Genomic DNA, 24,496 nt, shown 5'->3' on the forward strand with positions numbered 1-24,496 from the left:
AGGGAACTGTGACTTCAAATTGCAAGCGACCACAGCTGTCAAGACACCAAAACTCCTCTCCCCCTACTCAGCTCCATGGAGAAAAACCACAGAGTCTTGTTTTAATAAAAGAAATATGATAATGAAGGAAATCTGTAAAAGGCCAAGCTATGTATTCCCTCAAGTCATTGCATATAAGGTAAATTGTTATTCAATCTCCAGCTAGTGTTTATCTAGTAGAAGTGAAGACACCACTCCTTATACCACCCTGACTTTTTAAGTTTAATCAGGGTTGGGGGGGAGGGGGTAACAATAAAATCACTAATATTGAGCATTTCCTCTGTGCCAGGAACTATGCTAAGCCCTTTTCAGGCAGTATAGCCTCATCACAGACTCTGGAGCCAGACCACCTGGTTTTGAATGCCAACAACCCCATGCAATAACTATGTAACCTTAGGCAGGTTACTTAGCCTCTCTGTATCTTAGTTTCCTCATCTGTATAAAATGGGATAATAATAGCACCACATAGGATTTTCATGAGAATTAAATGAGAAAATATGTGTAAAGTGCTTAGAACAGTGTCAGGCACATAGCCAAATAAATACAGCTGCCAGATAAAATACACAATGCCTAGTGAAATTTGCATTTCAGATAAATGACTACTCTTATAGCGTAAGTACTACCAAATATTGCACGGGACATACTCGTAGCAAAAACAAAATTGTCGTATATCTGCAATTCAAATTTAACTGAGCATCCTGAATGAATGCATGTAGCTAAATCTGGCAACCATACATACAAATCTGCTATTACAATTCCACAAACACTTACTCGAAACTCTTGAGGCCAGATGTTTCAGAGCTCATAGATTCTAGAAAACTAATGCAACGCCTAAACCACAGATTATATAATACCTCCAGCAATGTCTGGAGCAGCACTCCTGCAGCAAGCACATTAATAATTCTATAGGGAATAAATGCATATTCTCTTAAGTGGGATGAACAAAGTCTAAAACAGCCTCACATGAGTTAAGATCCAGTTTTGCCGTCACAGGAACTGAGCTCGGATCCAGTCTTGCCAACTGAGCATTACAACGCTCTCTAGGTACAGGGTAAAGGATATGGCACTGTGGACCTGGATTACTAGTACTACCACCAACATTATTTTCTTCTAGTTTCACAACCAGTATGACAAATAAAAGTTCTTATTCCCATTTTACAGATGGTGAAACTGAGCTTAGGATAGTTTATGTATTTAGCCCATATCACATGGCCTGTACTTGGCCAGATAGATCATGCCTCACACTCATCAACCTCTCTGGCCTTATCCACTATCATTAGCACGCCCTTTCCTTGTTTCCTCGTTTCTTTGTATTCTTCCTCCACCTCTTATTCTGAAAGAGGGATTAGGATAGATGGAAGTAGAAGAGAAAAGCAAAGTCAAGAAGAGAAGCCATCTCGGAAAAGACTGGCACCTTCTCGCAAAAAGTCCAGAACGTCGCTCTCCCAAACTTCATCCTGCCAGCACACAGCGGCGCCCACACAGCGCACAGCGGCACCCACGCAGCACGCACGCGGCGCCCACGCAGCACGCACGCGGCGCCCACGCACCGCCCACTGGGGCCCACGCAGCACGCACGCGGCCCCCACGCACCGCACAGCGGCGCCCACACAGCACGCACGCGGCGCCCACGCACCTAACAGCGGCGCCCACGCAGCACGCACGCGGCGCCCACGTAGCACGCACGCGGCGCCCACGCAAACAGCAGCGCCCGCGCAGCACGCACGCAGTGCCCACGCAGCACGCACGCGGCGCCCACGCACCGCACAGCGGCGCCCACGCAGCACGCACGCGGCGCCCACGCACCAAACAGCGGGGCCCACGCAGCACGCACGCGGCGCCCACGCACCGCACAGCGGCGCCCACGCAGCACGCACGCGGCGCCCACGCACCTAACAGCGGCGCCCACGTAGCACGCACGCGGCGCCCACGCACCGCACAGCGGCGCCCACGCAGCACGCACGCAGCGCCCACGCAGCACGCACGGGGCGCCCACGCACCACACAGCGGCGCCCACGTTACAGTGAAGAGGACTGTAGCCCTGGTGAGCCTTTTGCTCCAGAAACAGCGGAAGTATCTTTTTAAATATTAGAAAGCCAGTCGCCAAGGTGAAAACTAAAAAGAGGGCAGCAAGGGAAAACACTAGCTGGCAGGAGACGACATAATCAATGTCATTCTTCAAGCTTTACTTTTGCATTATTATGATTCGTAATAAAGAGACAAAACTCATGAAATAAGTGGCCCTCCGTACGAAAAGTTGACTTAGGGTTTCAATTTGAGTTTGAGTTCAAAATTTTTAATTTTACATATCTGCAAAAACTGTTCCACAGACGAAGCACAAGGTGATGACGTGATGTCTAAAACCTGTCCTCTGATAGTCCCACCTGGTGCCCCACCTGACTCCAGGTCACCCTTGCTCCACTGGAGAAATCCCTAGGTCAGCTGCTCCGCTGGGAGCAGGAAAGGACCTGGGAATTCCCACATCTTTCTCATCCGTTCTGGGACGAGATCAAAAAGCTGAAACAGTTGTCTAGTCCCTAGACTCTAGTAGGTCTAATGTTATGAAAAAAGAGCAAGACAGGACCAGGGTCCAAGAGAGTTTCCTGGCATGGCCTCTGGCACACAGGCACAGATGGAGAGGAGCCACACATGAACTTGAAGCCCAGCCCTGCTGCTAACTCAGGATGTGACCCAGAGCAAGTTATTTAGCACCTAGAAGCCTACATTTCCTCATGTGCAATTGGGCCGGGTGATAGCACCAACTTCATGGGGTTCTTATGAAGATTTTTATGAGATGGCACTTGTAAGTCACTTAACATACTGCCCGGTTTAAAACATATATATAGATAGATAGATAGATCACTTAAGAATGGGACAAGGGACTTCCCTGGTGGCACAGTGGTTGAGATTCTGCACTCCCAATGCAGGGGGCCCAGGTTCGATCCCTGGTCAGGGAACTAGATCCCACATGCATGCTGCAACTAAGGAGCCCACGTGCTGCAACTAAAGACCCAGCACAGCCCAGTAAATAAATATTTTTTTAAAAAAGAACTCTAAGAGAATAGACTGGTGGTTGCCAATGGGTAGGAGGGTGGGAGAGGGTAGGAATGCAAGTTTGGGATTAGCAGGTGCAAACTGGTACATATGGAATGGATGGACAACAAGGTCCTACTGTATAGCACAGAGAACTATATTCAATATTCTGTGATAAACCATAATACAAAAGAATAGGAAAAATAATGTATATATGTATAACTGAGTCACTTTGCTGTACAGCAGTAATTAACACAATATTGTAATTCAACTATACTTCAGTAAAAAAATAAATTTGGAAAAAAGAACTCTAATAACACAACTGTCTAACCTAGTACCTTTGTATAAGGCCTCAGATTTTAAAAGCCCTTTCACCTAAGTCTTTTCCATCTCAATAAATGCCACCACCCAACCACCGCCAAAAATCTAAGTATCACTTTGATTCTCTGAATTTTCTTGCAGCCCACATCCAATCCTTTAGCAAGCTCTTTATCTCCTAAACCCTCTTGTCTCCCTTCCCATGTCTTGAATTCAAGACAGCATCACTTCTCACCTGGCTTGCCGAAATAACCACCTGCCTTAGCGACCTTCTTCCATTCTTGCCCTCTACAGTCTCTCCTCTGCCCCAAAAGGCTCCCCAGAGTCGAGCTCTCCACACAGAGATCTTTCTGAAGGCTAATAAGATCTTGTGTCTCTCTGAAATCCCTCCAGAGGCTTCTGAGCACACTTAGGAAAACCTCAAACTTGCTGGCACCTGGGTTCCCCACTGACCCTGATCACCTGCATCCTGCCCCTTACCCAGAGGCTCTTCCCATTCCTCAAGTCCCCCAAGCTCTTTCCTCTACGGGACCTTTGCCCCAGCTGTTCCCCCCACCTGGAAAGCCCTTTCCTCCATCTTCACACAGCACTCCCTTCTCATTATTCAAAGGGCCCCTTCAATGTCATTTCCTCAGACTTTGCAATCTAGCCATCCTGTCACTTGCCACCACATTATTCTATTTTTTTAAATTTTCTGCATAACATGTACCACCAGCTGATATTTTTCTTGTCCATTAATTGCCTTGGGTGTTTGTTGTCTTTCTTCCCTTACCTGGTCATTCGGCCTCACTGCTATATTCCTAGAACCTAACTCAGTGCCTGGAGTGCAATAAATATTTGGTGCAATAATTCATTAATCTCTTCTCTTAAGGCCAAGAGGAAAGTGAAAGGACCATGTGCTTAACTTATCCCATCACTTTCCCCTTGGAAAACGCACACCAGTGTCCCTGGCCACTTAAAAATGGGAGTGGGGCTGGGATCCAGGTCCTGCAACTCTAGGCCCTAACACTGGTTTATGGAGGGCAAAACTGATAGATGTTGCAAAACTGAGGCAACTTTAACCGCTCGTCTTCACTTTGCGGTACCCACTGATACACAGCCTGTCACCTCAAGAAAAATTTGACTTGTAACGTGAAATAGAAGGACCCAAAGAGATTCCAGGTGACAGTGGAAGTATCGGTTTACAGAGGGTCCCTGCTTAGACGCAGACAGGCCAGACCCACTGACCAGAAGATACAGAAAGACTACTTGAGATAAATGGGAATCTGTATCCAGCTAAGGGGATATGAAGGTCAAGGTCTCCAGGTCTTAAGAGAGGCCATTCAGCCTTCCACACCCCTTCCTGATTTCCTTTATAATGATTTGGAATACTGCACAGCTGTTTCATTGCAAGGAAAAAGAAAACAGGAAACCTACATTCCACAACTTCACACCAAGTCTTGAAAGAAAACTTAAAATTTCATCAGAATTGCAATTCATACCTGGTAAACCTCAAGCAAACAAAATACTAAAAATACCGCCTGTTTTCTCTTCCACTCACCAAGGTACCATAATCATAACTTGACACAGGATGGAAAACTGACTTACCAGCTTCGATGCATTCTGGCTTCAGGCAGTACTCCGGCTTAGCTTGGAGGCTTAAGAAACCTTGACTCACTGAGAAAACAGACCAAAATAAAGAAATGACTGGCTTGCAGCAGACCACCACCAAGTAACCCACCGTCAGGCACGTATGCGAGACATTTGCTGTCAGTTCATCCTTCCCTGTGTTCACACCGAATTCAAAACTCCACCTGGCTCAGTGTCACAGAACCAGACTCTGGTCACTAGCTAAGTAACCTTGGTGAGACTCTTGGCTGCTCTCAAACTTGGTTCTCTTGAACATAAGACAAGTGGGCACAAGCAGACCAGTGCTTCTTAGAATGGGGGCCCCAGGGCAAGGGCAGCACAGCAACATCACCTGGGAGCTAATTAGAAATGCAAATGACCAAGCCACACCCAGACCTTCAGACTCAGAAACTCTTTGGGCAGGGCCCAGCCATCTGCGGTTTAACAAGGCCTCCAGGTGATTCTGATGCAGGCTCAAGTTTGAGAACCACTGGGTTAAATGATCTCTAAAGTCTCTTCTATCTCTGATTATCTGTGGTTTAAGTCTCATAATTTCACTTTTTGTTTACACCTACATTCTCATTTTAGTGATGGGAAAATTGAAACTTATAGACTGTGTCATTTGGACCAAATCCAGAGTGGAAGGAAAAAGCTAGCATAGGTGGCATTTAAAGTTCTGCGTCTTATCTAAACCACCCATACAGACACGGCCCATCAAAGGGGGAAGAGTAAAAATATATCCTATATAACTCAGTCATCTATCAACAGAGTCATTATCTGCCTGCCCTGTACCCCACACACCCTCCTCCCATCAGGCCCAGCCAGACAGATGCATCTACCAGACAGATGCAGCTTGGTGGACCAAGCTTCCAACTACTTCCACCAAAACAAAACCAAACAAAAACCCTGTAAGACAGAAGTAGCTTTTCACCAATGGCTTAATTTCCCCCATCTGCCTGGTAACTTCATCTAAATGGATTTCTGCAGAAGTATAGAATGGTGCCCTATTTGTAAACTTCAGGTAGCACCTGGGCATTAGCAGATGTGAGTTTAGACTTTGAAAATATTTGTGGTAGCCAAGGAAATTGTGGAGAATTCATTATTGCTGTACTCTGTGAGCAGAAATAAGGAATCATTTGGAAATGTGACACTCATCCTCCAGACAGTCTTTTTACCTGTGTTACATTAGAGATTCAAGAAAGCTGTCTATGGAGCAAACATCTCAGGCCTATTTTTTTGTTGTTTTTTGTTTGTTTGTTTTTTTGCGGTACGCGGGCCTCTCACCGCTGTGGCCTCTCCCATTGCGGAGCACAGGCTCCGGACGCGCAGCCTCAGTGGCCATGGCTCACGGGCCCAGCCGCTCCGTGGCATGTGGGATCTTCCCGGACCGGGGCACGAACCCGCGTCCCCTGCATCGAGCAGGCGGACTCCCAACCACTGCGCCACCAGGGAAGCCCTCTCAGGCCTATTTTTAAGAAAAGAAGTATCTTGTCGTAAAGTTATATTTTTGATTTCTTTAGAAAGCAAAAAAAATGTAAAAAAAATATATGTGGAACATAAAGATTAGTATGGAATATTTCAGTATGCCTTGGTGGTAGAACCATGGAGTAAATTTTCCCTTCAGTCTACTTCTATATGGTTACCAAATGTTCTTTAAGGAGCATGTGTCTTCTTTTTCAGTGGAAAAACAAACTTTATTGTAAATAATAATATTTTATGATTGTGGACAATACCTTCTTGATACTAGCCTTGTTTTATTTTAGAAAAAAGATAATAAAATAGTTAAAGACATTCCTTTCAAGATACAAACTTCCAGTTATAAAATAAATAGGTCATGGGGATGTAACATACAGCCTGGTGACTATGGTTAGTAATACTCCGTTGTATATTTCGAAGTTGATAAGAGAGTAGATCTTAAAAGTTCTCATCACAAGAAAAAAATACGTAACTGTGAGGTGATAGATGTTAACTAGACTTATCATGGTGATCATTTCTGAATATATACAAGTATTGAATCATTATGTTGTACACCTGAAACCAATATAATAATGTTATATGTAAATTATATCTCATTTTTTAAAGTTTTAAGGAGTTATTTCTTTCAGGGAAAATAATTATTGACCGAAAACCTCTAAGGAAGCAAAACTAAAATCAAATATCTTTACCTGATGATGAGTAAAAGAAAAGTTTAAGTTAAATTAATTAGGACACAGACAAACCCAGTCTCTGAAGGAAGAGCATCATTTCCATGGGGGGGGTTATCTTAAGACCCTGTAAATTAAGAGGGGTCAACAAGCCCAGACAATGTGAAGGTTTAAGTGAATAAAACAGAGACAACAAAAAATTATTTCTAATACAAAAAATGAAAATGTTACTTTTTGCTGGTTAGGGGCTTTTTAAAAAACTTAAAGAGCGCTTTGGTTTCTCATTTTAGATTAGTCTATAAGCAGCAGAAATGACTTCAGAATGCAGTGACATCATCCACATGAGCATGAGAATGACCATAAAGTGGGGGTCAGCAAACTATGTCCTGTGGGCCAAGTCCAGTCCACTGCCTCTTTCTGAATGGTCTGTGAGCTAAGAATGTTTTTTACATTTTTTAATGGTTGGAAAAAATCATAAGAAGAATATTTCGTGGCATGTGAAAATGATCCGAAATTTAAATTTCAATGTCCAGAAATCAAGTTGTACTGGAATACAGCCATGCCCATTTGTGTACATATTGTTTATGGTTGCTTTCGTGCTACAACATAGTCGGGTAGCCACAACAGAGACAGCACATGGCCCAGAAAGCTGAAAAAATTGTACATATCAAATTTATATAATGTTATAAACCAATGTTACCTGAATAAAAAATAAATCTAAAAGAAAAAAATGAAATACAATCAAATAAACTGGGTATAGGCATATAAGGCCTTAAACCCTAGGGCTCTAAGTTTGCTGAAACCACCCCAAGGCCAGTGGCTATCACTCTTACTGTATAAAGACTAAGGTTTTAAAAAAGAGATTACCCCAGAGCCTAAAATACAAATAAGAGGGAAGGAGGAAGGCCAGAAATTGCAGACATGTGACTGAACTTGTATAGGCAGAAAAATATACCACAAAGTTTACCCGGAAGTGCCTTGAAGAGAAGACGACCTTAACCAAAATACTGTCATAAAGAGCACTGTCTGGCAGGTCCCAGGAGATTTTCAGACAAGGACTTTGCTAGGTGCAGGGTGGGGGTGGGTGGCAGAGCCTGTGGAACTAGGCAGTGAAAAGGGGAGGAGGGAAGGAAGGGAGTCAGAAATAGTGCAGAGACATTTGATAAAAATATCATTTATGTTTTCACTTGAGAGTGTGCATTTATTTAAAAGCAAATGTCTCTGAATGTATTCATCCGAAAGGACATGGTCACCTGAAGCAATACTTCTCAAACTTTAATTTGCAAATGAATCACCTGGGGATCTTGTGAAAATGCAGATTCTGAATCAGTAGGTCTGGGGTGGAGTTCAGGCTCCCAAGGGATGCTATAACGCTGCTGGTCCACAGACCGCACTGAGTAGTGAAGGCTGAGGGAGGCCACACCCTTACTCTCTAACACCATTACAGCTTCTCTAAAGATTCTAAGTGAGAGAGAGCCGTGTTATTGGGCACATTGGAAAGTTATTTTTTCTATCTTAGGCAGGCCTCCTTACCCATAATAGCATCGCCTGGCTTGATGAATTTTACTGTGTTCTAAAAACTTCAGAGCTGATCCCAAAGAATCATCTTCTCTCAAGGAACAAAGATTTGGAATTCCCCAGTGGCCTAGTGGTTAGGACTCCACACTTTCACAGCAGAGGGCCTGGGTTCGATCCTTGGTCAGGGAACTAAGATCAGTGTGCCCCCCCCCCCCAAAAAAAAAAAAAGATTTGCTGCCATCAAGAACATTCTGATAATATGCTACAGCCTCAGAATGTAATCATGAGAGGAATTTCAAAAAAGCTTCAAGCAGCAGTAACGGCATTAAAAAGAGCACGTATTTTTACCTAAACAATAATCATTTGGATTTTCAAGTTTGGGAATGTTTGCAGAACACAAATAGTCTCACTTTGTAGTCACTTCCCACATAGTACATACTCCCTTGACATGCCCGTATCATTTTTCCTCCAGTTTTGAATTTCAGGATAGGACACTTGCCTAAACCGCAAGCGCCGAGAAATCTCACACCAGTTTTCGAGAGCCTCAATTTCAGTCGCAGGAGTAGGAGGTTCAGCTGTACCAGAAAGCAATAAACCCATCTAATTTCCTAAATCTTCAGCCACAGAAAACATGGAAAGATGGTTTGCTCGTTTTAGCAGAGTTTTCAACCACACAACCCTAACTCTTTTAAAGTTTAATTACTGGTTTTCCCCTGCCAAGATAAACATGGCCTCCTGCATCCTGCATATGCCAAGGTATGTTCCCAGGCTTGCTACATTTCAAACTGCACCTAGACTCTCCTAAATATAGGGCTTGGTCCTACATAACTTTCAGGCTAATGAAATACTGTTTCATACTTGAGCCGTATGAAACAAATACAAAGGCAAAGAGTCAAAGATTCAAAATGCCTAAAATTTTAGAACATTCCTCTCCCCTTTCTATTTTGTTCTGTCTCATAAGAATATGCTTTTAACATCACCCTCTGGGTACATCATTCTCACCAAAAGTCATTAAAATCAATGAATCACAATACCTTCCAAATCTTAGGAGGAAAACCTCTATTTCCTTCATATTAGTTTTTAAATCTAAGAGAAAGGCAGAGTTAAATTTTTTATTCCACCAGAGTCACTGGGTTAGAAAGGAATTGAAGAATATCATTAACGGTGCATTTTTAAAGACTGATTTGCACTTTGTGAGTTAAATTTCATGATTCATTCAGGCAAACACCGACAAAAATCAAATGGAAAGAAATTCCAACATGGTTTGATCACAATGTAAAGTCTTTCCTCACAAAATAAATCAAAGTATCTGACTATGAATTCATAAACACTCATTTTGCTGAATGTAATGCATAAAAAATGTTTGCCCGATGCAACCAAATCCTCTAGCCACTCGAATCCACTTTATACCCACTTCACATTCTGGACTATGCATTTGGTACTTGGGAGTTTTTATTTATTTACCCTCCTAAAGAAAAATCTTCCTTTCATTTGCATATTTAATAGAAAGTAAGGATGCACCACCTACTAACACAAGCAAACAGCCCTCCACCTGCATCCTGACCAGGTTTGCCAGAATACAGCACAAGGAAGCCACTGCACTAGCCCAGTTCCACTTACCTAGAAAGAGGACCGTGCCCAGCACCAGGGTGCCACCAACGAACACGGCCAGGGCGATTCGAGTGCCTCTGTTGGTCGTCTTCCCACTCTCCACGCTGCTCCCTGTCTCTGCATCCATTGGGAGAGATGTAAGGGCCAGGCAAGAAGAAAGTCGCTTTTTGTGGCTTGGTGGCTGGTCTCAAGAGTCTGTTAGGCGTTGACATCCAAGGTTCTCATGCTCTTCTACTAATGGACAGGTTAAAAAAAAGCCCGTCAGGATATGTCCTCTCGCCACCCTTTCTCAAATACTTCTTCACAAATGAAATAAAAGAAACCCAAAAATATTGGTCGCCTTGGCTTTCCCCCTGACCAGACAAAACAAACAGTGGTTGCTTTATCTTGGTGCTCTCCCCCCAGCAAGAGGGTGCTGCCCCTCTCAACCGATCGTTTGGCAGGCTCTTCTCTCAGGCGTTCCGAGTGTATATGTTTTACTATGTTACTGAACAGATGTTTTAGCTATTTAAATGTATAGTCACTTGGGGAGGAAAAAACGATTGTCTTTATCAAAACTGGATTCTTGTCAAACTCCCCCAAACCATGATAAGTTAGGTGGCAAGGATTCTTCCGACCCACTTCAAGATCTCAAAGAATCACATACTTCTTTGGCAATAATCATTCTGCTTGCCTGAACTGTCTTCATCAAAGATATTCTTTCAGTGTGCGAGTCCCTTTTTAAAGGCTTCTAAGAGTTCCTGGGATATCCTGGAGCATTTTATTTTAGGAAGTTTGTGTATGACAGCATGTGCCAAAAATCAGAGTCGTAGCCCAGTGCAGTGCAAAGTAGTAATTAAGACACATACAGAGGCTGATGGTTTGGACTGGAACTTTTTTTAAGGAAGAAGGAAAAGCACTTCCTTTCCGTGGTGCTACGAATTGTACAAAAGGCGAGTAAGTGTTCGAATTAAGCTTATTAGCCAGCACAAAAGATATGGCAAAAGGGTTTTTCCCTGCATGTTTTAATGAAAAGTGCACCCGTGTATTGTGTCCTCCAGCCCCACCATTGGTTAGTACGTTTTCGTGTTTTTATCAAGCCCCGGTCTCGGCAGATTCCCCAGGATGAATTCAGAGGTGATCCGTCTCACTGGAAAGACTGGTTAATGACTGGGTCTTTGATTTCTTGAATTATATTGATACTAACAATTTAAATTATAAAAATCTGCTTTCTTCACGGGGCATCTGATATTTCAGTGTTATTAAAATGATATCGATTTTATGATCCAGTGATATAGATATCATTAATTCACAGCACAATTGCCACCTACCTGTTTTTGTTTTGCTGGAGGTCACAGGACAGTGGGAGTGGAGCTGGAGAATTCAGCTACATCTAGAAACCAGGAGAGCACTTTTCTCATGCAAAACTTCTGCCTTTGGCCGTGGGAGGCATCACACCAGGGCTCAGCAGACACCGAGGAGTCCAATGTAACACGGGCTCACGTTCACAGTCCTGTAACACACCCTACCTTACTTTCCGCTCATTTCATGTTGCCCCCAAACCAGAAAGAATAAGCCTTTGTCCACATTATGACATCATGGTATGTTCCAATAACACATCCTAGCAGGCCTTTGGCTTCTAGGATGGGATCCTCCCAAGAGTTTTTGGACTTGACTCCATACTACTTCTTAGACTGTGAGCTCCATGAGGTCAGGAATCACATCCATCAAGTTCAGTGCTGCAGGCCATCATCCACAGTTCATGGTCCACAACAGTGAAGGGAGAGATAGGAGCAATGAAATTACACAAGTTAGCCTCAGCCACTTACGCTTAAAAAGCAATTTCAGGAATCTCAGATGCTAGTGTCTGGGGGTCTTTCAGCCTCCTAATTCCTTCTAAATGCTCAGATGATAATGATACTTCACACGGGTAGAGCACTTTCATATCCCATTTTAACCTCACAGTAAACCTATATACTTGCTAGCAAAGGTATTTTTATCTCTGTTTTGCTCCTAAGAAAACTGAGGCCCAAGGACTGGCCTCAGGTGACACAGGAAAAGCAGGAAATGGAATAGCAAGGGGGATCACTGCCATACGCTGTGCACAGGGGAGAGGACATCCACATAAGCATGACACCAGGACCCACTTCTTCCCTCTTTCCTTCTTCAAATCTCCTCACACCTTTCCAGGTCCAGACTAACATGCAGTGGTGATCGTGGGTTGCTGGCTGGAAACCTTGGACTGGCAGTTTCCCCAGAGACGAGGGCAGTTGGGACTTACCCTGAAGCACACCTATCCATCACTTAACCTTGTGAATTTATTTTTGAACACTCAACTGCTAAGTGAAAAGCCTTTAAACCAAAAAATACTTCCATTAGTTGTAACAGGAAAATTAGGATGCATTCCATCCCAGACAAAGATATGCAAGTGCAGATAGAAAAATGTATTACTTGAACAATGAAAATAAGTCTATTTCAAAATGTCAAAAATACAGTATGTTCACCTAATGTAATGAAGGTTTGTTTTAACTCACCAAAGGACTGAGGAAGACTTGAGAGTGGGTAGGGATTGGTAGAAGAAAGGGTGCAGGTGAATCATTCACCATCAAGTGCATTCCTCATCCTGTGCCATTTTCTGCATTAATTTTTCAACCTTTTCAGAGATGACGATTATTTTGTGCTCAAACTGCACTTAAAGTTGCAACACAGAAAAAAGCCTTTAGAGCAAAATAAAGAAGTTCAAAGCACAGAGAATTAGAGTGCTCACAAGAGACAAAAGCAGGGATCTGCAAACTAGGGCACGTGGCCCACTGGTTGTTTTTGTAAATAAAGTTTTATTGGAACAAAGTCATGCCCATTTGTTAATGTATCATCTATGATTGCTTCCATGCTACAAAGTCAAAGTTGAGTAGTTTTATGACACAGATAGTATGTGAAGCTTAGAATATTTACTCTCTGGCCCTTTCCAGAAAAGTTTACCAATCCCTGGACTAATGAGCAACAAAAGATGCTGCCTCTTCAGACCACCCCCACGGCACACATACACAAAGCAAAATGGTCATCCACACTTGACCTGCTTCTCAAAATCGTTCCATTTGATATTCTCTAAATACAAGCTATTGCGTCAAGGAAATTGGTCGATGTGTCTTTGCCTGAAACTGTGCTACTGAAACTACAGCATATTACTTAGTGTGTTTTGAAGTGAAAAGTCATTGTTCTGGTACAAAAAGGGGTGGACATTGTCAAAAAACTTTTATAATTTCTCAATAGCTGTAAAAATGAGTTAAATTTAAAGTCACTATGCAGGTAAGTCTGTTAATAGTCTGGTCTGCATCCACCCGTTTCAATTAAGAAGCTCCAGGGCTATCAGGAGCCTTAACTGAAATCAATGAATGAATCAACAGAAGTTTCTTGAGCTTTTCTCAGGCGCATGGTCCTGTGCAAGGCCTGTGAGGGAAGATGAAGAAGCCATGCCAGAGATTCCAGACTGGGAAACGGGGCTTGGGCAGGAAAACATCCAAAAGCCTTGGCAACTTAGTTACAGAACACTAAAGGTCACTAAATGTCCAAAGAAATAGAAATCTCTGGGTGGTAGACTTGTTAGGAAGACTTCCAGAAGGAGGACCAGCAAGAATGGACAGCTTGAGGAATAAAAGGAACACTTCCAGATAGGCCAAACCCCACCCCAAGAGGGGACTTGCTTGGGCATGTACGTCTCTTCCCTGCAGGACTCGCAGGTGAGATTGTTTATCCATAGATAAGTGATTCCTGCAATCTCAGCCCAACTCCAGTGGCCGGGAGGACAACTGAAAACGAGTCTATGCTAAACATGAGTGCATCTGGTCATTACTTGGATGTTTGGGGTCTTCTGTTTCTGTCAGTAAAATCCCATGTGGGCCACAATTTCAGTGAGAAGGAAGGAAATGATTCAAATCCTGAAAAATGTACTCATCCATCCCCTGGAAGGAGGAGGGAGGGAGTGAAGGGAAAAGAGGGAGAGAGAAGCTAAATGCTGAAAACTCAGAGCTGGGAGCTGTGGCAGGGCTCTGTTATTCGTTGGCAGGTCCATCAGATTAGGGAAGGTTCAAGTCCCAGGCCTTGCACTAAAGGGACTCATTACTTACATTATATCTGATTTTTTTTTAATCTGATATTTTTAAACATCTTTCTTAGCTAGGTGTTCTGTGTCCTTTTGCAGATGAGGAAACTCAAGTTTGGAGCTAGTAAGTGATTTGCCCAAGGTCACATAGCAGGTATTTGTCTTAAGGCCTGAGGGGTTTCAAATTCCAACCTCTTTTCTCTGTGCCTTGTTTCTTGATAAATTTGTTTATCTATCTCAGGTAATTAGCAGAGGTAGGTATAGCATAACAAAAAGACACTTGAGCTGAGGAAAAGCAATGATAAATTATGCTTCCTCTAATTCTCTTGTTAAAAAGATTAATTATCACATTTTATTTCCTTAACAGGAACAGCAGCCATAACTTAACATGGGGGAAAAATTTTTTTTTGAACTGGGGAACAAAAATAGCAATACATAAAATATCTCCCGATTTCCTGCTGCTAGTAACTGAACATTAGGAAAGATATATAAACTTGAAAGGTATCTATCCATGAATTGTACTTGTTTACTTCTGAGCCTAAAGGGGACTTTTATTCCCTGATTTTCTCACCTCCTGGACCATACAGCTACTATTTCTTCAGTATGCCCTCGTTTTATGCATATTATCATCAGTCCTTATGGCAGTTCTATGATATAGGAAACTTTTCACGGGTTTTAAAGATAAGGACACTAGGGCTTCCCTGGTAGCGCAGTGGTTGAGAGTCCGCCTGCCGATGCAGGGGACACGGGTTCGTGCCCCGGTCCGGGAGGATCCCACATGCCGCGCAGCGGCTGGGCCCGTGAGCCATGGCCGCTGAGCCTGCGCGTCCGGAGCCTGCGTGTCCGGAGCCTCTGCTCCGCAACGGGAGAGGCCACAGCGGTGAGTGGCCCGCGTACCGCAAAAACAAAAGATAAGGACACTGAAGCGGGCAGAGGATAAGTAATATTCCCAGGGTCACCTGATGGGTAAATGACAGAGCCCAGCTGGAACTCAAACCTATCTGGCTCCCGTTTTGAGAGGTACCCGGGATTTTTTCTAAACACGTATGATAAGATGACGGACATGGAGACAGGCTTCAAAAGAAGAGTGTTATTCACAGTTTTCAAGAGGAAGTGGCATGCCATGTCACAGACGGCTGCAAGAGGAAGCACCAGGGTTGGTCAGATGGCAGAAGGGGTGAGGGGAAAGTCTGAGCAAAAGCCTTTATTGTGGTTTTCAAGGGAAGAAATGGGCGAGGCAGGGTAAGCAACTGAGCAGGTTTAGAACTGGAATAATTTCAGCAGGCTCTGGTCTATAGGACTGGGCTCTAGTTGTCCAGTACCCGGCCCTGGGGTGATTAGGGCAGGGGGACAGTGTCCTGGATACTGCACAAGCCTGATGAAAGGAGGCAGGTGGGGGCATGAACTTGGGATTGGTTGGTTTGCATTTCAGAGGCATGGTAGAAGGCAAGTCATTCACTATGTTTAGGAATTAGCTAACCCTTGGAGGGGCAGTCCCTCCCTGGGTCTGAAAGGAGTCACGATGTCAAAAAATCATAAAATATAGAAAATTAAAAAATGATCAACAGCTACAAAACCCATGAGATTTTTCCCAAAGCACTCTACTGCATAACACTTCTATTAAAATGTAATAACTATTCATCCAACTAGTGCTTACATACTACATCCTCAAATTGACCAGACCCACTCTGACCCCTCAGTTAGACTACTAACCTATGGAAGTTTGAACGTGTCTTTGATTAATTACAGCCAACTGCTCAAGCACGGCTTACTCAGATGTTTATGAAGGCAAGAGGCATATAGAGAAGCGATTCTCAAATGTGAATGCTCAGGCACCAGAATCTTCTAGAGGGCTGGTTAAAATGCAGACTGCTGGGCTCTGTCCCTAGGGTGTCTGATCCAGTAGGTCTAGGATGGTTGGAAATCGGCATTTCTAACAAGTTCCCGGGAGATGCTAATACCATTGGTCGGAGGACCACGTTTTGAGAACCACTGGCTTAGAGAAACCACTGAATCTCTTTACAATGTATCAATAGTAAGGTAAACTCAAGAACTAACAAAACTAAACATTAAACTTAGGTATTGAAACCAAGGATGACATTCAAAATATTTAACAACCAGTATGGCATGGCGCTGACCAGGGGGCTGGGGCCAGTCTCAGCAGCCCCTGCTGTGGCAGGCTGTTATGACTCTGTTAACAATTGTGAGGTGCAGCACAGCGTGCCGGAGGGTGATCCTGGTTCAACAAAAGACCACAAGAGGAAGTACACAGCACACCTCGAGGGGCCGCACTGGGGTGTGCGCCTCTCTTAGGGTCCTCGGGTAGAGTGCTTTGGGGTTCCTGAGTAAGGCCAGATTGATCAATTCAAACCAAAAAGAGCAGGGTTGTGGTGAGCTCCACAGGGGTCTTATCTAAGAAGCACACAAGGGGGCCGGCCCTGGGAGGCACGGAGACTGTTAATCACAAGGGCTGCTGGGGAAGTCATATCAGGAACTTCCCTTCAATGCAGGGGACACAGGTTCGAGCCCTGGTCCGGGAAGATCCCACATGCCACGGAGGAACTAAGCCCGTGCACCACAACTACTGAGCCCATGTGCCACAACTACTGAAGCCTGCACGCCTAGAGCCCGTGCTCTGCAACAAGAGAAGCCACCGCAATGAGAAGCCCACGCAACGCAATGAAGAGTAGCCCCCACTCGCCGCAACTAGAGAAAGCCCGTGCACAGCAACGAAGACCAACGCAGCCAAAAATAAATAAAAATAAAATAAATTTATAAAAAAAAAATCACCCAAGAAAAAAAGTGGACCAAAGACTTGAACAGACACTTCAAAAGGAGCTTATCCAAGGGACCAATAAACATATGAAAAGGGGCTCAACTTCATTAGTCATTAAGGAAATGCAAATGAAAACCACAACAATGTCCCTCTTTTCTGGTCTCTTCACCACAGACCCTCGCGGTTCTCCAATCCTAGTTGGTTGTGTTCCCATTGGTAGTAAGAACAGCCAGGTGAGAACATACACCTGTCTGCTTCCTCTCATCTCTGAGCTGCTTGAGGGCTGGGATCGTGGTCTGGACAGCTTTTCACCTCTGGAACCGGAGGGAGAAGGCATTTAACATTGTAGGTTGAATGCAACTGAAATCCCAATGATATGTATAACTGATTCACTTTGTTATACAGCAGAAAGTAACACACCATTGTAAAGCAATTATACTCCAATAAAGATGTAAAAAAAAAAAAACAATGTGAAGCAATTATACTCCAATAAAGATGTTAAAAAAAAAATCCCAATGAAATGGCAGAAGCTCGAGATTCAGAATGTGATTCTGCAGCCAGATGAAGAGAAAGGACTAGAGAGGAGAAAGAACAGAGTCTTTCTCTGAAGTTACTAGACGTAATCAAGGACAAAGAGGGAAATCATTTCTTCCAAGACACTGGCTGACGCGTCTTGTTCACATCTCCTCTGCCATAACTCACCGTCAGATTCCTTAATGTCAAGTGCTCTCTGGGTGCAGCGAGCCTGGTTTTTATCAAATGAAGACATATCCCTGTTCTTTAGAATCTTCTGCCAATAGAATTCTCAATGGAAAGGAAAAAAAAAAAAGATGGGTGCACATTAAACAGGGTATCTTCTACAAATGGAGGAAGGGAACTAAGGTAAGATTTTGACATTTCAACTGATTATTGTCAGTTCTGTAATGCATTTGAAAGTTTTTTACTCTAAAAAGAGCTCGTTTGACACAATATAATATTTGCCATTATTCTTCCAAACATAATGAGTACTCACTATCTGTATTTTTAAAAAATTATAATACAGTTCCTCAAGCTCATTTCTACATTGTGAGACAAGAGTACAAATGCAGGTCCATCCACATAGCATTTAAAGCTGGAAATCAGCTACAAACTGTTAAATCAAGTACATTCTGTCCTCCTAACTTGTAAATATACCTCTTACCCACCTGGAAAGCCACGATCCAATTCAAAATTCACAGACTCTGTGAAGTTCCATGCAAAAACATGTTGGCATCCCCTTTTCTCTGCTCATGCCCCCCCACCACCACCACCAGCAGCCCCCTGGGCGCAGGCAGAATCTTCCATCATCCATCAGGCTGTGGGATGATAAACTGAGGAGACCCCCACGGGCCCCGGAAATGGGCACTAAGCAGTTTGGACAGGACATTTCATGTCTCGGGGATACAAACTGTGTTCTAGAAGGGGACAGAGGCACAGCCCCTTGGCACTTCGGACCCATCCCTGGTGGTGAGGGGCACAGCTGGAGGAGAGCCAGAGTGAAGCCCTCTTGAAACCAGCACCCAGGACACGTCCCCTCTTGACCAGTTCTCAGGGCAAAAGTGTAGCCCTTATCACACAGCTTACAATTTAAACCCTTTCACATCCAACCTACCCAAATAGATTTAAACTACAAGAATTTTTTTTAAAGAAGAGAAATATAGACCTCAGGTATTGGGAATGATCTACCAACTGCAACTGAGGGCCTCGACAGTGAAAGCCAAAAGGAAAAGACCCCAGTTAGGCGTTCTTAAATAATTTATGCAAGTTTATTTGTTTAAGGAGACGATGTTTTCCAACGTGTCGAATTCCAGGAACATTTTATTGTGTCAGTATTGTATAAAATTCATCAGGTGCTACATGAATTTCAAAAATGTAATACATTATACCAAAAGGAAAGATAATTTGTCTTCCTAAGGAGGTGATAAATACGACATTACACAATAGACTGCCTCGTTGATATTATTAGCCATGAATTCCATTTGGAATTTACTGCTCATCTCAAAGGCTTAGCATTATTTAACTGTAATAACTCCCAGTCATAACCACTCAGACGATCGATTCTGTTTAATCACTGATGTTACTGTAATGGTGAAAAGGCTGCATTATTTTTGTTTGAAGCTAGCACACCAAGTCCCATGGTATGGTATAATTAAGAACAACTGTTTACTTTTTCTTAAATTCAACACCCCTCACCCCCACCTCAAAAGCTAGACATTAAAGTACTAAATATAATGATCTCGGTAAACCAAATTGCTATGTTCCTGGCAGCCCTTCCCTCCTGTTTCCCTTAAACATTTCTATCTGAAATGATGATGAATAAAAAAAGAAAAAAAAAAGAAACCTGGGAAATATACAGCTATCCCTTCACTGTATCATCCACCTAACCATCAGAGTTTCCGTTCCAGTGCTGAAAAGCACTCCCTCCCTCCTTCCTCTGTCCCGTTCTGGCCATTTTAGATTGTTACTTGCGTTGTTTCAAATGTCCACGGGGCACACAATGCAGGATCATGAAACACCAGCCCGTTATTTTATGTCTGTGAGTCAGTCTCCCCAAGTAGATTGGGGAACATTTTTGAGGGCCTTCAATCATCTCGGTTTGCTCGGTACCCCACCAGGGCCTGACCCATGGAAGTACCCATGTTACTGAATAAACAAATGATCACCTTGTTGCCCTCATGTACTACACAGTATGGAGTGTTATTCTGGCATAAAGAATATCACAATCAGTTCCCCACAGAAGTGAATTAACCCAGTGCATTACCACTATAGAGTTTCGAATCTAAAAATTAGAAAGTCTAGATATAAGAGGATCCTGGATGATTTTATTCAAATCCCACCAGGTAAGGAACGACATACAGAGAACTCCCAGAACTTAGTGGCAAAGACAAGACTGACGAGGCATGCCCCTGTGAAATCTTTTTTAAGATGCACTTTGTTTTAGCTACATTTTATAATCATCAGGAGACTAGCTTTGGCTATGCTTTGAGAAACTGTACAACACTGCATTTAATCCAAGGTTATTTTTCAGAGGCGAAATTGAAAAGACACCAGATCCTGGAAATGCTTAGGAGGGAATCATTCTGAAGGGCATTGCTATAAGTGGTCAACACAATATGGCAGCTGATGCCTTTCATCTCCTCTTTTAAATGTGTTTCAACACTGTGAGCGGCCTCCGATCACTTTTGGGAATAGACGGGTTATAAAGTATGAATAAAGACAGATAAGGACTTCCCTGGTGGTGCAGTGGTTAAGAATCCGCCTGCCATTGCAGGGGACATGGGTTCGAGCCCTGGTCCGGGAAGATCCCACATGCCGCGGAGCAACTAAGCCCGTGCACCACAACTACTGAGCCTGTGCTCTAGAGCCCGTGAGCCACAACTACTGAAGCCTGTGTGCTTAGAGGCTGTGCTCCACAACAAGAGAAGCCACCGCAGTGAGAAGCCCGCGCACTGCAATGAAGAGTAGCCCCCGCTCGCTGCAACTTGAGAAAGCCCGCGTGCAGGAACGAAGACCAAAGGCAGCCATAAATAAATAAAATTTAAAAAAAAAAAGACAGATAACCACGTGGATTTTGTTGCTTAGCTAAGCACAATTTTGTGATCATCACCAACCAAGTCATGTTTCTTTTTTAAAGTGGTGCATGGGGCCTGGCTTAACACATTTACTAGCATTTGAATTGTTCCCAAGATACAGCTTCTTTTTGGTAGATTTCATATGCTGAAGTGTTCTGTCCACCAACTTAATAATCTCAGGCATAACTACGACATTTGATCAAATGTTTTATTCAGAGCACCTTCGGTAATCTGTTATAATGCAATTATTTAGCCTATAACCGATCCCACGTAACTTAGCTGTTCATTTAAATGTTTAATGTTTAAAAATAAATTGTATAGTGGGCCATGGTAAAAAAGTTTCATCTAGACTGTGCTCAACATATTTTTCTTTTTGTAATATTCTAGAAAGAAATACAATCCATTGGCATTCTGTGGCCATCTGCATATCTTTTAAAAGTACATTTCTGGCATAGCCCCACCAACTATCACTTTCTCAGAAGTGTTGGACACAGAAACAGGCCCATGAATAAATGAGTAACTTAATGTAGGACAACAAATGCATTTCAAATCACTGGGGAATGAATGGACAATTTAATCAAGGGTATTGGGATAAGTAGTGATCACAATGGAAAAAAATATCCGCACAATTCATAGCATACCAAAACCACAAAACAAAAACAAAAAACCTTCCTCACATGCTACCAAAAAATGGGGTGGGGAATGCCAGCTAAATGAAAGACCTAATTATGAAAAGCAAAAGATTAAAATACTGGGAAAAAAAGAAATATATATATATATATATATATATGATAAAATCAGACTAGGTAGGGAAAGGTTTCTTAAAAAAACACAATAAACAGAAACCATAAAGGAAACAGACTGACAAATTTTGACCACATTCAAATAAAAAACTCATGTGCATCAGAAAATACCATTAAGAAATGAAAAGACCAAGCATAGCCAAAGCTAGTCTCCTGATGATTATAAAATGTAATTAAAACAAAGGGCATCTTAAAAAGATTTGACAAGGGAAGATTGGGAGTAGATACTTGTAACAATATAAGCAACACAGGATTATCATCCTGAAGATGTAAACACAATAGATCAATAAGAAAGTAAAAACCCAATAGCCAGTGGGCAGAAGATAGGCATTTTTCCAAAGAAGAATATTGGCTGGCCAATTAACTTGTAAAAATGTGCCCAACCCCACTCAAAATCAGGTGATGAAAATTTAAACCACAATAAGTTACCATTTCACACCTCCAGACTGGCAAAAACTTCAAGTCTAACAATGCCAAGTGTTGGCAACGGAGCAACTTCAATTCTCATGCCCTGATCATAAGTGTGTAAATTGTTACCCCAGTTTGGAAAGCAATTTGGCAACATCTAATAAAGTTGAAGCCTGGAGAAGCAAACGTGGGAACGTTCCATCACCTGATTTCTTTTAAAAGCAGCAGTAGCTTAACATAGCAGGCAGTTTGGTTGCATTAGTATAAACTCTGATTTTGAATTTACAAATGAAATTTTCAAAAATTTCATTTTTGAAAGCTGATACTTGCTGGTAATTAATAAAAACTAACATTTGAGCACTTAGTCTGTGCCAGGCACCACTCTAAGCATGGATTCTTTCATTTGATCCTCATAATGATCCAGAAGAAGGTTGCTATAGATTGAATATTTACGTGTCCCCCAAGTTCGTATGTCGGAATCCTAACCCCCAATGAGATGGTATTAGGAGGCGAGGCCCTTGGGAGGTGACTAGGTCACGAGGGTAAAGCCCTCATGAATAGGATTAGTGCCCTTATAAAAGAGACTCCAGGGCTTCCCTGGTGGTGCAGTGGTTGAGAGTCCGCCTGCCGATGCAAGGGACACGGGTTCGTGCCCCGGTCCGGGAAGATCCCACATGCCACGGAGTGGCTGGGCCCGTGAGCCATGGCCGCTGAGCCTGCGCGTCCAGAGCCCGTGCTCCGCAACGGGAGAGGCCACGGCAGTGAGAGGCCCGCGTACCGCAAAAAAAAAAAAAAAAAAAAAAAAAAAAAAAAAAGAGACTCCAGACAACTCCCTTGCCCCATCTGCCATGTGAGGGCACAGAACAAAGACAGCCGTCAATACGGAAGAGGGTCTTCACGAGATGCCAAATCTGCTAGCACAACATCTTGGATTTCCCACATTCTAGAAGTGTGAGAAATAAATTTCTGTTATTTATAAGCCACCCAGTCTATGGTATTATTATAGCAGCACAAACGGAATAAGACAAAGGAGCCATTATTATCCCTATTTTACAGATGCACAGAGGGCCAAGGCCCCAGAGCCAGGATGTGGGAGAGCCAGGATATGAATCCAGTGGTCTGGGCCCACTTTGACATCCTGCATCCCATGAGTAAATAGTATTTTCAGGAGTCGACATGGCTTGTCCTGAATGTGATGAGTAAATTGTAACATCACTAAGTATGTGTAAAGCACTACTGACTTTACGTCTGGAAAATTAGGATGATTTCTCAAGTCAGTCTTGATACTACTACAAAAGCAAGGAGTGGAGAGAAGGAAGAATGCTTGTAACTCTTGACTTCCATGTCCAAGAAGCAAATACAATTCAGTCTTCTGTTTCAGGCTTCCGGATTACCAGGAAAATATGTTCTCCAAATGGCACCCTTCCTAAGTTTCCAGAACAACGTTCCTTCCAGGAAGGCACAGACTTTGACATCTCATACCAGTGTAGGATGTCTGTGAAATTCACAGTATTATTTTATTTATGAGGTACCTGTTAGTGCTTTTGGTTATTTGCTTCAAAGGCTTTAGTATCTCTTTGCTAATAGGAGGTCTTCTCTTGACTGCTTCACTCAAAGTGCCATACAGGGCTATAAGATTCATCTCCACACATTTGTCAGGGTCAAGGTGGATAATCTGTGCTATCTCTCAATGAGACATTTTCTTCTTTCCTTAAACACCATGAATTCTGAACAGGAGACGTAAAGCACTCCTTGGGTTTTACATTAAATTCTGAAGTCAAATGTGGTAGATTAAATTATTGTTCTCAATTCCTCACTCTCCTGTCATCTATATCCTGGCCACAGCTTCTTGGTTGACAGAGCATACTTCCTTGCCTCTCAGCCTTGGGCTTGGCCATGCAATGTGCTTTGACCAATGGGACAGTGACAGACACGGCACAGAGAGAGGCTGAAAATATGCCTGCATCATGGTGCTTGCCCTCCTGCACTCCCATCTTTCACCAGAAGAACATGTCTCAGGTAGCCACTGGTCCAAGGAGGAGAGACATGTGGAGCAGACCTCGACCCAACTTAACAGCTGAGAGCAGAGCCCAACAGAGCCCAGCCTGGATCAGATGAACCCCAGCCAACCACAGATGGGTGAGAGAGAAATCAACACTTGCTGCTATAAGCTGTTGAAATCTCAAGTTTGCTTGTTATGCAGTATTACTGCAATAATAGCTGACTAGTACATAAACCCTCCTCCTTCTGCCATCTATTTTGAAGACCATCTGTATTACTTTCCCGGGGCTAATGTAACAAAGTACCACAAACTGGGTGACATAAACAACAGAAATGTATTGTCTCACAGTTCTAGAGGCCAGAAGTCAGAAATCAAGGTGTCTCATTGGTGCAGCCACTATAGAAAGTGGTATGGAGGTTCCTCAAAAAACTAAAAATAGAGCTGCCATATGATCCAGCATTCCCACTCCTGGGCATATATCCAGACAAAACTATAATTCGAAAAGATACACGCACCCCTATGTTCATAGCAGCACTATTTATAATAGCTAAGACATGGAAACAACCTA

At 43.1% G+C, this 24,496-nt stretch overlaps 1 protein-coding gene across 1 annotated transcript in view; it reads right to left on the bottom strand.

The window, feature by feature from the left end:
* Window positions 1-10,398, bottom strand: part of PHEX (phosphate regulating endopeptidase X-linked) — a 204,981-nt gene extending 194,583 nt beyond the window's left edge. The window contains exons 1-2 of the mRNA XM_067722956.1: window positions 10,281-10,398; window positions 4,978-5,046 (exon numbers count right to left, since the gene is read on the bottom strand). Coding sequence (XP_067579057.1) covers window positions 4,978-5,046; window positions 10,281-10,398 — 187 coding nt within the window. The remainder of the gene's footprint in view (window positions 1-4,977; window positions 5,047-10,280) is intronic.
* Between the last annotated feature and the right edge of the window lie 14,098 nt (window positions 10,399-24,496).

The sequence above is a fragment of the Pseudorca crassidens genome, chromosome X, assembly GCF_039906515.1.
Source record: "Pseudorca crassidens isolate mPseCra1 chromosome X, mPseCra1.hap1, whole genome shotgun sequence".
NCBI lineage: Eukaryota > Metazoa > Chordata > Mammalia > Artiodactyla > Delphinidae > Pseudorca > Pseudorca crassidens.